Source organism: Arachis hypogaea, chromosome 8, assembly GCF_003086295.3.
Source record: "Arachis hypogaea cultivar Tifrunner chromosome 8, arahy.Tifrunner.gnm2.J5K5, whole genome shotgun sequence".
NCBI lineage: Eukaryota > Viridiplantae > Streptophyta > Magnoliopsida > Fabales > Fabaceae > Arachis > Arachis hypogaea.
In genome coordinates this window covers 45,609,297-45,624,621 of record NC_092043.1, presented here as the reverse complement: position 1 = coordinate 45,624,621, position 15,325 = coordinate 45,609,297, and the positions used below count along the sequence as shown (strand labels likewise).

General features: G+C 37.5%; 1 protein-coding gene across 4 annotated transcripts; it reads left to right on the top strand.

Annotated features, from left to right (window-relative positions):
• Window positions 1-7,238: 7,238 nt before the first annotated feature.
• Window positions 7,239-14,790, top strand: LOC112707783 (uncharacterized). Of its 4 annotated transcripts, none has more exons than XM_025759736.3 (13): window positions 7,239-7,829; window positions 8,494-8,558; window positions 9,004-9,080; window positions 9,645-9,733; window positions 9,830-9,966; window positions 10,084-10,257; window positions 11,400-11,667; window positions 11,801-11,880; window positions 12,033-12,060; window positions 12,142-12,211; window positions 12,729-12,796; window positions 12,999-13,092; window positions 13,896-14,790. In XM_025759736.3, the coding sequence occupies exons 1-13, from the start codon at window positions 7,541-7,543 to the stop codon at window positions 14,206-14,208; spliced, it is 1,752 nt and encodes a 583-aa protein (XP_025615521.1). In that variant the 5' UTR covers window positions 7,239-7,540; the 3' UTR covers window positions 14,209-14,790. The 4 variants fall into 4 exon arrangements, with proteins under 4 accessions (XP_025615521.1, XP_025615523.1, XP_025615522.1 ...); XM_025759738.3 differs by having other exon boundaries at window positions 7,264-7,829; window positions 11,400-11,652; XM_025759737.3 differs by having other exon boundaries at window positions 7,264-7,829; window positions 10,084-10,266; window positions 11,400-11,652.
• Window positions 14,791-15,325: the final 535 nt, after the last annotated feature.

Below are 15,325 nucleotides of genomic sequence, written 5' to 3'. Positions count from 1 at the left end.
ATAATAATAATAATAACGATGATGATGTGGATAAGGATGGCAACATGATGATGAGCTTTTTTATTTAAATAAATAAAAAATATTATGCATTTAAGTTAGTGCATTAATAAATTATAGATTGTTTCCACAAAATTAATTTAGGCTAATGAAACAGTTAATTTATTCGTCTGCTTAAATAAGTATTGGAGTTTGATTTTATCTTTATATGAAGTGATTCATTGATACACGAGTCTTATAAAATAAAACATTTTTTTAAGAATCAGTGTTCATTTTGCATAAAAATAATGTAAAATTCATTATTTAAAAAAATTAGTTATTTTACCTATTTTTATAATTTTATTAAATTTTTAATTAAATTTTTATATCATATCAAAATTTATAATTAAATATTTATTGTAACAAAAACGTTAAAATTAATAAAATATTATGTCTATCAAAATAAATATGTCTAATACTTAATTGAATATTCTATTTTATCTTATAAATATTTTGTTAATTTCAACATTTTTATTATGATAAGAATTTAGTTATAAAATCTAATATGATATAAGGAATTAATTAACCAAAGTATAGACTGAATTAAAAATTCAATAAAATTTTAAGAATGGATGAAGTAATTAAAAAAAAAAACAAAAGAAAGCACACGAATGGCATAATAGACATGCAAACATGAGGCATACTTTTAGCTACGTTTATTTACAGGTATAAGTATGAGAGTACGAGACATTTAGATAAAGATATAAAATTGTGTTTGACAGATGAAATATGAACAGAAATAATATGTTTAGAGATACTAAATTAGTGTGTTTAAAAATGCTATTTGTATACCAAAATCAGCCACTAAAATCAGTCACCAATGTATTCGTGTATAAATATATGTGTAGTTTAATTTATTTTTGTTCGTTTTGCCGGATAGCGAACGGTTTGGGTGAACGGAATGGGTAAGAGAGACTAGGGGAATCTGGATCTAGCTGTTGGCGAATGGACGGACCTCTCGGATTTGTGTTGAAGAGTGAAAGGCTGGAACCTCGCGACCTCCCGAGTTGTGGTGTTGGAGAGGGGGGAGCCACCTGCAAAAAGGACTATGGCGCTCAAGTCAGAATTCGTACAGATGGCAGTAAAGTGAGGGAATAGGGACATACCTCGGGGAGGGGTAGGGCCCTCCCCCTGTATACTCCATACCTAGGGCGGATCCCACAGGAGCAAACCCGCCTTCCAGGAAGTTTCCTTTTTCCCAGCTGTCAGGTGCCTTGCTGAAGGGGTGGAGTGGTCGGGTTGAACTCCTGGTTTGGGCGCGACATGCCCGTCGTGTCGGCCAACCGGACCAGGGCATTCTGCCAGCTGGACCGGACCGGAACAGTGCCCCCAATGCGTCAGCTGTGGTTGTGAGCATCGTTGTTGGTGCGTTCTGATCTCCCTTATTTGTATCGTCGCTTGGTCGGTCGCTCGTGACTGGGGCGTGCCTTCTACGCGCGTGTGGGCTTCACCGTCTCGAGGGAGCGCTGTTTGTCGCCTCGTTCTTCACGCTCGCAATTAAGTGCATTTATGATTGATTTGAAGGCATGGGGAAAAGTCCATTTTACCCCTGACCTTGGCGCTTCTCCATGGCAGTTACTCATTTGTTTTGGTTTTCTTCTCTTTCCCTCGCGCCTCCTTTCCTTGTTTCCTAATCACTACCACAAACTTCTTATTTTCCTTCTACATTCTCTGAAACTCTTCATCTGAAATTGATTCAGCAAAGTTTCTTCAATATTTCGTAACTCCTTTCGATCATCATCATTTTCTTGGTGAGTTTTTCCTTCCTTTCATGCTTCTTAACTTCAATGTGTGTTTATGTTGCCTGTGTGCTTTTTCCTGTTCATGTCTATTTGGATTAGGTGTTGGGTTTGCATGTGTGACAATGCTAGGCAAATATTAGGGGGTTGCCATTTAGGTTCCTGATTTTTTATCTTTACTTAGCTGTAGATTTATCCTTGGCTTAACTGTAGATAGGCTTACTGTAGCGTTTAGCGTTAGTTCCTGTTTTCCCGACCTACCGGCCTTATGGTCTGACCTTGAGTGGTGTCCCCACTGTAGGTATGTCGCAACTCCCTCTTTTGGGACCCCGTGTTGACAGATACGCTTGGGTCACCTCCGACATGAAGGATACACCTTCACAAATAACTTTAGAGGAGCTCACGGAGTTCCGTCTTCGCGACCATCTGTGTGGGGGAGGTGACGAGGAGGGGCGTTATGAGGTGTTCGTTCCCGCCACCCACGAGCGCATATGCCAACTTAACCTTAACACCCCCCGGATTGCCGACTGGATTTGGATGTATAAGGCGATGTTCACCGTTCTGGGGGTTCGCATCCCCTTCTCCCCCTTTTAAATGGCGCTTCTTAACCGGTGCGACGTGGCCCCATCACAGCTGCATTCGAACAGTTGGGCAGCCATCCGGTGTTTTGAGATGGTCTGCGAGTACCTAGATCTGCCGGACTTTGTGGAGGTGTTCTTATGGTTGTTTGTCTTGACTAACCCTTCTAAGGAGGAAAGACACAAGAAGGGGTTTATGTCATTCTAGGCTGCTTAGGGCAGACGAATTTTTGCGGTGTTTGAAGACTCATTTAATGGCTTTAAAGATAAGTTCTTTAAGGTCCGACCTACCGAAGGTCACCATCCTTTCTGGTTGACTCTGGAAGGGGAGCGGCGAATTCCGACTTACTGAGTTTCGGGGCCGAGTCCAACGCTTTTACGAAGATTACATACAAATGCCTTACTCAACGGGATAAGAACATTGCTAATGTGTTGCTGGCCATTTTTAACAAAAACAACATTAACCCTCATCTTTTAATGGGTGACCGGGAGATGGGTAGAGGTTATATAGGTGAGTGGTCGGCTGGTTGTGTTGCCCTTTCTTCTCCCTCTCTTTCTCCTTTTCTTTTTTTTTTATATATATTTTACCGATCTAATGGGTTGTTGTGTGTTGCAGTGGACATGGCTACCGAGCACATTGGATTTGAGGGTTTGATGGCCCAATTCCTTCATGGTCATAGTGAGGATAGCTCTGCGACCTAGTCTGCCGAACATCCGTCCTTCCCAAATGCCGAAGCACAATCAGCTCCTCCCCGTCCCCCTCCAGGGCCTACCGATCCCCAGCGTAACGACTGGTCCGAGCGGCAGCGAGGTGGTGCCTCCCGAGGTAGAGCCGGCCGAAGAGGGTCCCGATATCGCGATTGTCGACAATCCTCGCAAGCGGAAACCAGCCTCTAGTCCTGAGGGGTCCTTTACTATTGTGGAAAAGAATTTTGACGTTGGGGGTTTCATTGATTCGTAGCTCATGCCCGGCATTGATGAATTTTTTCATGATGGGGACCTGAGCACTCAGGCTAGGTGGATCTACCGATGTATGTTGAGGGCCGCGAAGAGCCTATTCTGACTCAGTATGGGTCTTTAGACGGGAAGTATCGCCAATTCCTTCGAGAGGTCGAGAGGTTGAAGACTGAGGTTGGGGTCTTGAAGGAGAAGCTAGCCGACACAGAGGGAAAGCTGAAGACTTCCGACAATGCGGTGGCCCGGCTTACTAAGAGGGAGATGACCCTGGAGTCTCAGCTCAACTCTGCCCGCGGTGAAACTGCCACAGCCCAAGCCAAAGTTACTGCTTTAGAGGCCACGCTTGAAGAGGCCGAGAAGTCGGTAAAGAGCACTAAGGATGAGGTTGTTGAGCTAAAGGGGGAGGTTGTCGGCCTGAAGAAGACAAATAAGAACACAGTGAAGAAGGCAAAGGAGGTGATTAATGGGACCGAGGAGGCATTTAAGGCCCAAGTCAAGCTGCTATCTCCCGATTTTGTCGTTTATGTGATTGGAGCCTTCAAGACTATCTGGGATTGTCAGATTGTGGACATCCCGAAGAAGTGATGTAATTTTACTTGTTCGTTATTTTGAACTGTGTAATAGTTTGTGTAGATCTCTTGAACTCTTGTGTAATTTCCTTAACTGGTTTACCGTTTTGCTATTGGTAATTGGTGACTTGACTACCGTATGGTAATTTCTGGTTTGTTAACTGTTTTTATTTGTTTACTGTTTTGTCTTGTTATTGGTAATTGAGAAAGCCGGCTTGTGGCTTTGTGTTAAAAGATTCGAATTTTGGCTTCTTTGTACCCGTGTTGTTAACGGTGTGTCGCAGGCTTCCGGAGTGATCAGTCCTGTGAAGCCGTAATTGCTGTAGATGCTAAGTAATAACAACAGAAGAAAAAATAGGAGTAAACATAGAAATAGAAATTGAATGAAGTGGAACAGTAGCATACTAAGTAATGACACAAATTAAAGATAAACAATAAGTCAACACAAGGCAATACGGGTGTTACTTTATCGGTGGGACGAATGGTCGGCCCGACTTCTAAGGGTAGAACCTTGTCAGGTTTGTCACGTTCCATGTTCGGGGTACCTCTTTCCCATCTAAACGTTCCAGCTTATACACTCCGTTGCCGACCACTTCCTCCACCCTGTATAGGGCTGCATATGGATCGGATAATATCCACATATCCGTGATAATTATTCGCATCTGATCCGAATTTTGCGGATATTATCCGATCTGCAGAGCCATCGGCTCGGATCGGATCGGATCCGCATCATGGTAGGATCGGATTGCGGATTTGGTAGTGATATCCGCTTATCCGATCCGCAAATATGCATATTCGCATATTACATATACTTAAACAGGTGAAAAATGATTTTTTTTTGTAAAAACAGCCAAATGGAATTTGAAAACATATATTTTTTTAATTATATCCGGCCTGAAAAATTGCGGATATCGTATCCGATCCGATCCGATGAATGCAGTGCGGATCAGATAGAATTTTTTGCTATATCCGATCCGATCCGATCCGTGTGCAACCCTAACCCTGTATGGGCCTTCCTAATTAGCCGCCAGCTTCCCTTCCCTAGGGGTGGGGAGGCCTATGTCATTGCATCGTACGTAGTACGAGGTCGTCTGGCTCAAAGCTTCTTTTCAGCACTCTGGCGTTGTAGCGAAGTGCTATTATTTGCTTCAGCGCCGTTTTCCGACAAGTGTGCCATTTATCTGGTTTCATCGACCAGGTCCTTTTCCACGGCCTCTTCTACGCCACTCAGGTGTAGCCGTGGACTTGGCTCCCCGATCTCTGCAGGGATTACTGCGTCAACCCCGTAGATGAGTCAGAAAGGTGTTTTCCCGGTGGAAGACTGAGGTGTTGTTCTACACGACCACGGACCGACGCTAGTTTGTCTTCCCACGCTCCCTTCCTCTGGTTGAGTCGCTTTTTCAGGCCCTGGAGGATGACTTTGTTCGCAACTTGCTTCGACTTGGACATTGGCCTGGGAGTGTTCTACCGATGAGAACCTTTGTTTTATCCTTAGGCCCACGAGGAACTCCCTAAATTTTTTGTCCACAAACTGTGTCCCGTTGTCCGATATCATGGACTCCGGGATTCTGAACCTGGAAATGATCTGTCTCCAGATAAACTTACGACAGTTGACTGATGAAATACTGGCCAGTGGCTCTGCTTCAACCCTCGTGGACTTTTCTAAGGACATAGTCCATCTGGTCAGGTCATAGGTACTTTAACATGGGTTGATTGAGTCCTCTCTTAAATAGCTGGCCTTGCATTATTACGTACTTAGCTGCCTCCCTTCTCAACGCCTTCACGGCCTTGTGGTCAGGGGCGAAACTAGGTTGAAGTTGAGGAAAGGGCCAAAAATTAATCTTGTAATAGGAAAAGAGTAAAATAAAATTTATAAGGAAGACTAAAATAAAATTTGTATACAATTTATAAAGAAAATTTAAAATTTGGGAGGGGCCATTGCCCCCCTTTTATTATATGTGGCTCTGTTCTTGCTTGTGGTCGTCAGGGAGCCTGCTGCTTTCTAAGAAGTCAATGATTGGTCAAAAAACTTAATAACTTTTTTTATAATATATTATTAGATAGTGTTGGTCAAAAAATTTAATATTTTTTTATAAAAAATAAGGAGACTCGAACTTACCACCTCTAAATAAATATGAAGAGATTATACCATTTGAGTTATAGCTCGTTGGCCAAAAAACTTAATAACTTGGAATGATTTGATGTGAGTATTTGAATTGGGTTTTTATTATTTACATCATATTTAAGAGAAAATAAAAATAAAATTAATTGGTAATTTTATATATAGAAAGAATCAATTATGGAATTTAATTGACATATATGGGAATTGAATAATGAAAATTGAGATTTTGAATAATAAGTGTAATTGTAAGAATAATTTAATGGTGTTTTTGAATTGATTTCCTCATATTTATTATTTATTTAAGGGAATAACAAAATAGATATTTATCTTATTGAATTTAGAATACTTCTATTTTAGTTATTTTATTTCTAATTACACCATTGAATGTACACATGTTGATTTTATTAATCATATTCATATTGAAGGTAAAAATAAAATAGATTAGCAAAAAATAAACTTAAAAAATATTAATAAAAATATAAATTAAATAGATATTTTTTTATATATCGTAGATATACATACACTAAGTAACTATTCTATATAATGAATAATAGTTAATTTAATGAATTGTAAAAACCAAGCTATGAATAATTCAATGTTTTTAGATCAAAATCAAAGCTATGAATTTTCTATTGCAAACCTAATAATAGTGAATAATCAAAGGAAATTTTTGTTAATCTTTAAATTTAATTGGAATTTCCTCCTTTTCATTTGAAGTAAAGTGAAAAATGAGGTTGAAGAATTCTTTGGGTAATCTTGATTGTATTTAATTATTTATCGCTTAAATATTCTTTCCTACATTAATTGATGTATGAGATTTAATTACAAGTTTTATCAATTTAAAAATTAATAGTTTAAATAATGAGACATGTACCAAAAAACAGGATTTTTGTAAACTTCTGTTAGATACAGTAATTATGAAAAACAAAATTTTGTTAAAAATAGAGGAAAGAAAAAAAAAAAGGGTTTTGCTGTTCAACGTTTTCGAACTTAAGTTCTTATTTTCAAGAAAAAATAGGTTATTTCCACTACTTGTCAAACAATAGGACAATAAAAGGAAGTTCTAAAACACCAAAATATTAAATAAAAAACCATAATTATTGATTAGTTTATTGAAAAAAAGTTATTGGCAAATTAGTTTTATTCAACAAAAAAATAAACAGTAATTTAGTAAATTAGTTAGTATTTAGTAACGTAATAGTGCAAGGCTAAAACGGTAAATTAAAACCAGGAATAAAAGGAAGACATGGAAATCAATAAAAAAAAGAAAGAAAAGAAAGAAAGCAAAAGAACCGAAGATAACCGCTACAAGCAGACACTGGAATTCCATTCGTTCGAAACAGGGGTTTATGAGTGTTTTCGAAACATAACAAAAAGAACTCAGAAAACGACGAAAGAAACCAAAAAAAAAAAAAAGAAAAAGAGAGAAAAAGAAAAAAAAAAAAAAACCGTACCTCCAAATTCACCGTTCAATTTTGTTTATGTTTCTCTGAGTTTCTCTCTTTCTCTTTCTCTTTCTGCTCCCACAACTTCTCCACTATGGCTTCTATTTCCGGATCTCGATCGGGCGGCAAAATTCTCCGCTCCCGCCGCCGCGCCGCCACCTCCAGGACACCATACGACCGCCCCGCTCCTCCGCCACCTTCCGCTTCCGCCGCTCCTCCGAGCGCTAACTGGCTCTCCCGCTACGTTCTCTCCCCGACGCGTTTCATTGCCTCCGGCACCGGGAAGTTCTTCTCCGCCGTTTTCGATCTCGATAGCTCTTCACCTACTTCGTCGTCTTCGGATGAGTCTTCTCCATGCTCTTCTGCTGCTGGTTCCAGTTCAGGTTCGTAGTAGATCTGTTAAGAGTGCATTACTTTGAATACTAGGGTTTCTGTTCTTATTTTTGCGTTTTGTGCTGTTAAAGTGATTAATTCGCGAAATTGTCGCTCTTACTATGTGGACTTGAGTGTGAACTGCTTCAGGATGTTGACTTTAGTTTTAGTTGATTTTAGTTTAGGTAGATTTAGCGGAGTAACCTTTCACCTATGACAATTTTTGAAGTGCTTGAAGGTAAAATGTTCATGCTCTGAAAAAATATATGGAAATGGACCTGCATATCCCGTGCACTGCTGATAGCTGTTTGTTATCTCTGAATTTCGTCAATCTAATATTTGAATTACGTAACCTTTTGAACCATATGTTCTCAATAATTACTGTTAGTTTGATGTATTGTACGTTATAAATTAAAATAAAGTAGGTAAATGAAGCATCAAGTTGCCCTAAAATTTTCTGGAATTCATGGACGTTATATAATTAATGAGAATTTTAAACTAAGTGGTTAGATTCATGAAACTCAATAACTGTAGAAGGCTACTCTTGGAGTAATTTATGCATAAGACTTATTCTTGGGTTAAGTGGATCTCCATATATACAACATAATCCATCTTTGGATTTTATTCCATGCAGTCTTCTCCTTAAAACAATGTGTTTGATTTCTAATGTTGCAGAGGACGTTGGTGCTTTTGATGATGAAATTGATAACACTGTCGAAGGTGATGATGCATTGAACAAGGTAGTTAACTTTATGTCTTACTCTGCGTGTTTTGCTTATTCTAGAAAGATGACACCCTTCTAATAGGTTTCCCCTTGTTTTAATGCTATTATCATGAAATATGAATATTAGTCTTTTCCACTCTTTATTTGTTCTGGAGGTTGAACTATCTTTGGTTATCATAGTTGAATGTAGACACATGCACTCACATGTAAGTTGCCTTAATTTTAGAAGACAGCACTCCTTAGCCTTGCCCCTTCCAAAAGGTTAAGCTGATGATTGGAAGCATTAAATTTATTTTCCTAGGAATGTGTTGGCTAGTTACAGAACTAGTTATTATTACCTTTCCATTTTGTGAGGGGCACTTTTGATAATGGTTTATTCTGCATGAATCCCTTTGTTTCATCTAAGAGAATTGCACATGGAATATTGGTTTTGTAACGAAAAGGTTCAATTTTCTCTGCAGGGGCTCCAGCCATTAGTTGCGAGCAGCGAAAGCAAGCTTGTCATTGAGCAGCTACTTATGAAGGAGTCATTCTCAAGGTACTAAAGAATTTATGTTCAGTCTATTTTTTAGCTTGTGTAGTTCTTCATTGGTGTTTTCAGTTTCCTCACCCTTCTGTTTGCATGTATTATTTGGTATTTGACATTTTGCTTCTGGGTATGATCTGTCTCTAAACAATGTGAATTGGTCAGTAGTAACCTAGAATCGTGTGGTAGGACAAGGCTTGATAGGTGTTTGATTAAAATTTAATATTAGCTGTACTATTTGCCCGATATAATGCTATATATTCATATCTATACACCATCCAGAACTCTTCAAACTTGTTGATATATATAACATGTTAAAAGTGGGAGTTTCCAGGAGTAGCCAATGAACCTAGGCAACCCATAAGGAACATGTTTATCCAAAATTTATGTAGAATGTACCAATAACCTGCATTAATATTTGCAGACTAATAGTAGTAACATGTAGTATATGAGCAACAGGTAGTAAAACTGCATTAGTGCATTATGTGGTCAATTTATTGGACTTTATGGGTGCAACTGAATTGTTTCCTCTAGTTGTTTGGAATAAGGTTCTAATAGAGAAAAGTATTTGATCAGGGAAGAAGGTGATAGATTGATAAAAATAATCCGCTCACGAGTTGTCGATTTTCCTGTCAATGATGATGATGAAGATAAGGGGTCAAGAGGTATGTCCAACTGTTGGAAGCAGTATCCTCTACATATAAAAACTCAAGTTTAACTGCTTATTGTTACCTGACTTTGTATTTTTTAATGTTTCTCAGATATAGCATCACCTGAACTCTGTAGTGCTGCTGTTTTGGAGGCCAAGAAATGGCTGCAGGAAAAGAAGTCAGGATTAGAATCAAACTCAGATTTGGGTTATGGAATACGTAGTTTGGATTTGGTTACATTAACTCAAGTTAGTGACTTTTCTTTCCTCTTAAATTTGTTGACAAATATCCCTCTTCTGTGCTATATGGTTATATGATTTCACAATAATTATATTTTGCAAATCTTTATACCCGGCTCTAAGCAGGTTCCCACAGATGAAGGATCACCTGTGGATGTGGCGAAGTCATACATGCGCTCACGCCCTCCATGGGCATCTCCCTCCCTAGACCATATTAAGCCTCCAACACCAGTTGGAATTCAACTCTTTAAAGAACAAACACCACATCTATTCGGTGGCAATTCTACATCCTCCTCCAAGGTGCATTTGGTGTGTTATTGTTTTCGTAGAAAATCATGTAGTACTTCTCTTATTATTAAAAGACTACACAGTTTTATATTTAAACTGCTGTTTTTCCCCCATTATGTCATTTTCTCCTTCTTTACTTGAAATTTATTTGGAGAATGAGGTATTTGCCGCAGTTCATGAAGTAAAAATCTTATGAATATTAGTGTAGATAGAGTAGAAGGCAACTGATATGTATAATAAAATAATAATACATAAAGAGTTATTAGTTTTATTTTCATGATGATGGCAAATCATTTTGTTTAGCTGCCTAGAAAATATGTAGATTGATGTATGAGGGGATATAAGGTATCCAGTTGAGTTCATAGGGAATTAGGGAAATAGTTTGTGTTTAAAGGAATGATTTTTAATGAGTAGCAGCGTTATTCATTTTGTATTTTAGGTTATGTTTCCATCCCTCTCCCTCTCTCTTCTGTTGAATTCAAGCTAAAAGTCATGGCATTGCCCCCCCCCCCCCCCCCCCCTTTTTTGTGGAACCAGGAAAGATTGTTAAGTGGGCTACTAAATACTAATAGAATTGAAGCAGAAAATTTAAAAGTATTCTTCAAGTCTATGAGACAACCTGAGTGAGATGAGTTGTTTTGCATAATCTATGAGTGATGTCTGCTTGAAGCCAGCGGTTCAAAATTTTCTTTTCCAAATTGTTAGGTGCCTTAGTTACTGTTATAGTGCTACAAAGTTATACGATGTATCTTAGGGTATGTTTTGCAGAGTAGAGACATTGGAAGGAAATGTTTAATAGTGGAATTGTATGCAGTGGGAAATTTGTGTCACCCTTTTGTTTGGTCTTTTAATGATCAAAGGGAATCCCCAATTTGGATCCTGCCCAACAACCACAAAAAAAAAAAAACCCGGAGCCTTGCTACTCAAAACTTTTGTTTTTAAGTTACTTTGATACATACTTGAATTTGGTTAGGTCACTCCATTTCTTGTCATTTCTCCATCGCTGTTCTTGCAAACTTAACCATGAATCCCTGATAGAATTTGTGGCATCAATCATTACTGTCAATCATATGTGGGTTGTCATTTGATTTGGAGTGAGTTATCCTATCCAAATTTTCTGTTTAATAGTTTATGGTGCTGATTCTATGATGCAGTTGAAAAGGGATACTCCTGCTACTGGTTCATGGAGTATTCAGGATGAATTACGAAGAGTAAGATCCAGGGCAACGGAGGAGATGCTTAGGACAGTTCCTTCCTCAAAAATTGATTTGTCTCCTTTTCCTATGGGAAATACAAATAATGTACACACTTCAGCTATTGAAAACATCAAAGTTAGTTCTGGAGAGAAAGCACATAATTTTACAAATGTAGAATATCCATTATCAAACTTGGCTAGTGGAATCAGTGGTGAGGCCTCTCCTGGTATGACTTTACTGTTGTAGGAAGCATTTTTATTATTCGGGTTTATAATATTTTTTTAATGGTAAAACTACTGAGCGCTTACAATAATAACATTGGATGTTTCTGACTGCTTACTTTGTTTTCTGCCTTTCAGGTTTGGAGAGTAAACTGAATGGTTCCCTGCCTGAATGTTTTCCATCTGATCTAGCTAATATTAATTCTGATCAGAAGCAGGTACTCATCTGAAAATGAGCTTAATAGTTTATTTAACGAGCATCTCTTTAGTTATTTTGCCATTTATATATATATACACACACACACACACATGATTGTTTTTGGCGACCAAGCTATTTTGTGGCTAACATTGTACTTTACTTTTCATTAAGGGTTTTGGAGCTGTCCAGCAAAGTAAAGGTAATTTTGCAAGTTTGTTGAACTCCTCACATCATCCGTTACTTCAGTTTTTCTTTGCTTCTGAAAAACCATGTCACATAGGTTCACAAGATGGCTATGGAGAAATAACTACTTCAGGAAAGGGAGATGGGTCCTTAAATGATGTGCACAGGTTAGAGCATTTCATTTTTGTTCAAATATTTCATATATAGTTTGAAGTTGATTTTCATCAGGTTAAATGTTTTTCCATTTGCTTTCTTCTCTGTTTGGATTTTGAATCTTACTTTTTTTCTCTCTCTCTCTTTTCTTTCTTTTTGGGTTTTTCCTTTTGTTTGGGGGAAGAGAAGGGAGGGGGAGGTTGATGGAGTGATTTTGGATCGAATTAAACTTCTCTATTTTCTGTAGTTTATAAACGACCATATTTTCTCTACTGTTTTCAGTATTTGTTTACGTTCATGGAACTTTATGTGAGTGATATAGAAGGTTATAACTCTAGACACCATGATGTGCAAGAGAGATAAATGACAATTGCAAATATGCCTTTTAGTTTTTGCAATCCTATGCCACTGTATGATTATGAGAGTCCAATTTATATGTACACAGGCCTGGTCAGGATTTTCACTGGAAATCTTGCCCTTTGTGGCTATATTATTTATGTTCTAATTTTAAAATTTTTGTGAATGTAATAGGGATGGTGGTCTGGTGTACATTGATGCCACGAATGACACAAATGGGGATAATCATCAGCTAGACTCAGGTGAAACTAGAGAAGATAATTTTTATTTTACTTTATTTTATTTTGTCAGTTGCCTTAGATGTCTTATGATTAAAATAGCACACTATGTCAAGAGACCTTTCTAGCTCAAGATCTTTAACTGATCATGTAATGCCCTCCTAATTTGTTTATGGTCAACTAACTCCGCTAACTAATTGGATGTCCTATGATCCTATTAATGCAGGTTTAAAATCTAGTTTACATGATGAAAACGGCTCAGTAATCAAAGAGAAGGTTGTAGTAGAAGCTGCATTACCAAATGGGAATTCAGGGCCCAGGTAAATCTATTTCTCACTGGCTTTCCTTTTTAGTTGGACGTTCTGAACTTAAAACCTTGTTTTCGTCTAAACTTTCACCCGACCTTTTTTTTCTGTTGATAACTTGATATACATAACCTGCTTTTCACATTTATCTAATCAGGCGTATGTGGGTTGTTATTCATTTAACACTTTTACCGATATATGCAATCATGCATAACCTCACCTTACATATTTGCAATTTCACCTGGTATAACAAATCAAAACATATAAAAAATAACATAGAGAAATTCCATATCAATGTGAAGGGGAAACCTAAGAAGTATGAGAACGATAGGTATAAGGGAGTGTGTGCAAGAGATCTGCCCAAATTCTCTGCTAACAGCACACAGGGCAATGAACATGATCCTTCCAGTTCTCTGTTACAACTAACTTCCACCTCTTACTTAATTCCGAGCTGATTGATGATAGCTTCTGTTACTTGCGCTGGGGTATCCCCCAGCTTCAGCTGTAATTTGTTCCTTTTTGTTTTATCTTATGAACATGCTCTTTTAAGGGTGATCCCATATCATCACCATTTGATTATGACAATTCCCGCCGTATTTTCTGTGTGATTACGTTCTCATTACCAATGAGCCACAATTTTGTCTTTGAAGTCTTATTTCTGCTGTCAAGGAGTGAATAATTTTTGATTGCCTTGAATCATCATAAATTCATAATGGGAAATCAATTTTCATTCGGACACGACTGGGAAAAAAATATCGACCTTCCTGTCCCTTGTCCTTATATCAAAATAGTAACAATGCCATTTTCTTTGTTGCTAGAATTCATGCAGGGCAGGTTATTGAACAGAACAGGGAGACACTTGATAATGAACCCAGTACAGTTTATTCAAGGCAGGAGGAGACGACAGCTCAGAGGGTTCTTGAACGAGATAACTGTAAGGTGTTGAGTGAATCCATTGAAATACCCGACTCTCAGAACAGTTCCAGCATACAGTATGAGGTTCAAGAAGACAATAATCTGCCAGGTTCGGAAGCTAACTTGGAAGCCACACAAAGTAGTATTGCCAAGCGAAAGGGTAAGAGAGTTACCAGATCCAACACGCGAGGAGGCTGGGCCAAGGGTGTCAAATAATTCGGGTGTGTATTTTTAATGTTGGATTGTAATTTATTTTAGCTTAGAAGTTAGGGATCTTCAGGCCATTTGTTGTGAGATCAAGAGTTAGTCCACGTCAGTTAGGGTTGCTTCCCCTGAAATTCCGGGGAGGATGTTGAATGTATTTTATTATGTATAAATCGTTAAAATTAGAGACATGGAAGATTTTTCTTTTCCTTGTGTTAACTAAACAGGTTATATGGATCTTTTGTGGGATGTTATGCTCATGAAGCCAGAATAACACTGGGATCTGGAATACTAATAAAAAAACAGAGGATGCAATGGTAGATTGCTAGCTTCTGGAATAAGGCTCTCAACTCAAGCTGAGTGTGGTGTGGGCACTGGCTTTATGAAGATAACACACATATCCACCACCCTGCGGGAGTTGAAGTTTAACTATTATTTACTTCTATCCTGAAGGGTGATTCAAGTTTATAGCACATTTAAGCATGATGCCTGAGGGTTATGTAACGCCAATAGTTTGGAATTGCAAGAACTTTGTGATGTACACTAGAATTTATTTGTGAAATGCATGACGCCAATTTCAAGGTGTTTATTTTATATATTCTCAGAAGTGAATTTTAACATGGATTTTATATGTAGCTGAAAAAGTTAAAAATAAGAATATTTTTTAAAAGGCTGTCTTTCTTGTTAATTAAAAAAGTTGATCATGTATTAATCATGTTATATGAACACAAAAGGAATCATTAATCAGTCATTTATATGAACACATACTTGGTATTTATGAAAAAAATTGATTATGTTATAAAAAATTTGTTTATTATTATTTTTTATTTGGTGATAAAAAAGTTGTTTATTTTACTATGATAAGTTTAATTTTTTCTTGGTTGTAATAAGTTTAATTATTTTACTGTGAAATGTTTGAGCACGGCTTTATTAAAAACTTTATTTTGGACGTGGGTTGGTCCGTTTAAAAAGTCAGGCTTTTTCCTATTTTAAAAACTTATTAAAAAAGTCCAAGCCCAAAACAAAACACTTATCAAAAAAAGAAAATAACAAATTATTTGTCATTTTTGCAAAATTATTGTGTTATATTCTTTATAGTTAGTTTGGCACAGGGATTGGAAGGTAAGAA

Bases quoted from the DNA above. Each gene is read 5' to 3' on its own strand.
- LOC112707783 (XM_025759735.3), top strand. From the start codon at position 7,541: ATGGCTTCTATTTCCGGATCTCGATCGGGCGGCAAAATTCTCCGCTCC. The intron at 12,061-12,141 runs GTAATTTTGCAA...CATGTCACATAG, and splicing joins AGCTGTCCAGCAAAGTAAAG to GTTCACAAGATGGCTATGGA. The intron at 12,212-12,728 runs GTTAGAGCATTT...TGAATGTAATAG, and splicing joins TCCTTAAATGATGTGCACAG to GGATGGTGGTCTGGTGTACA.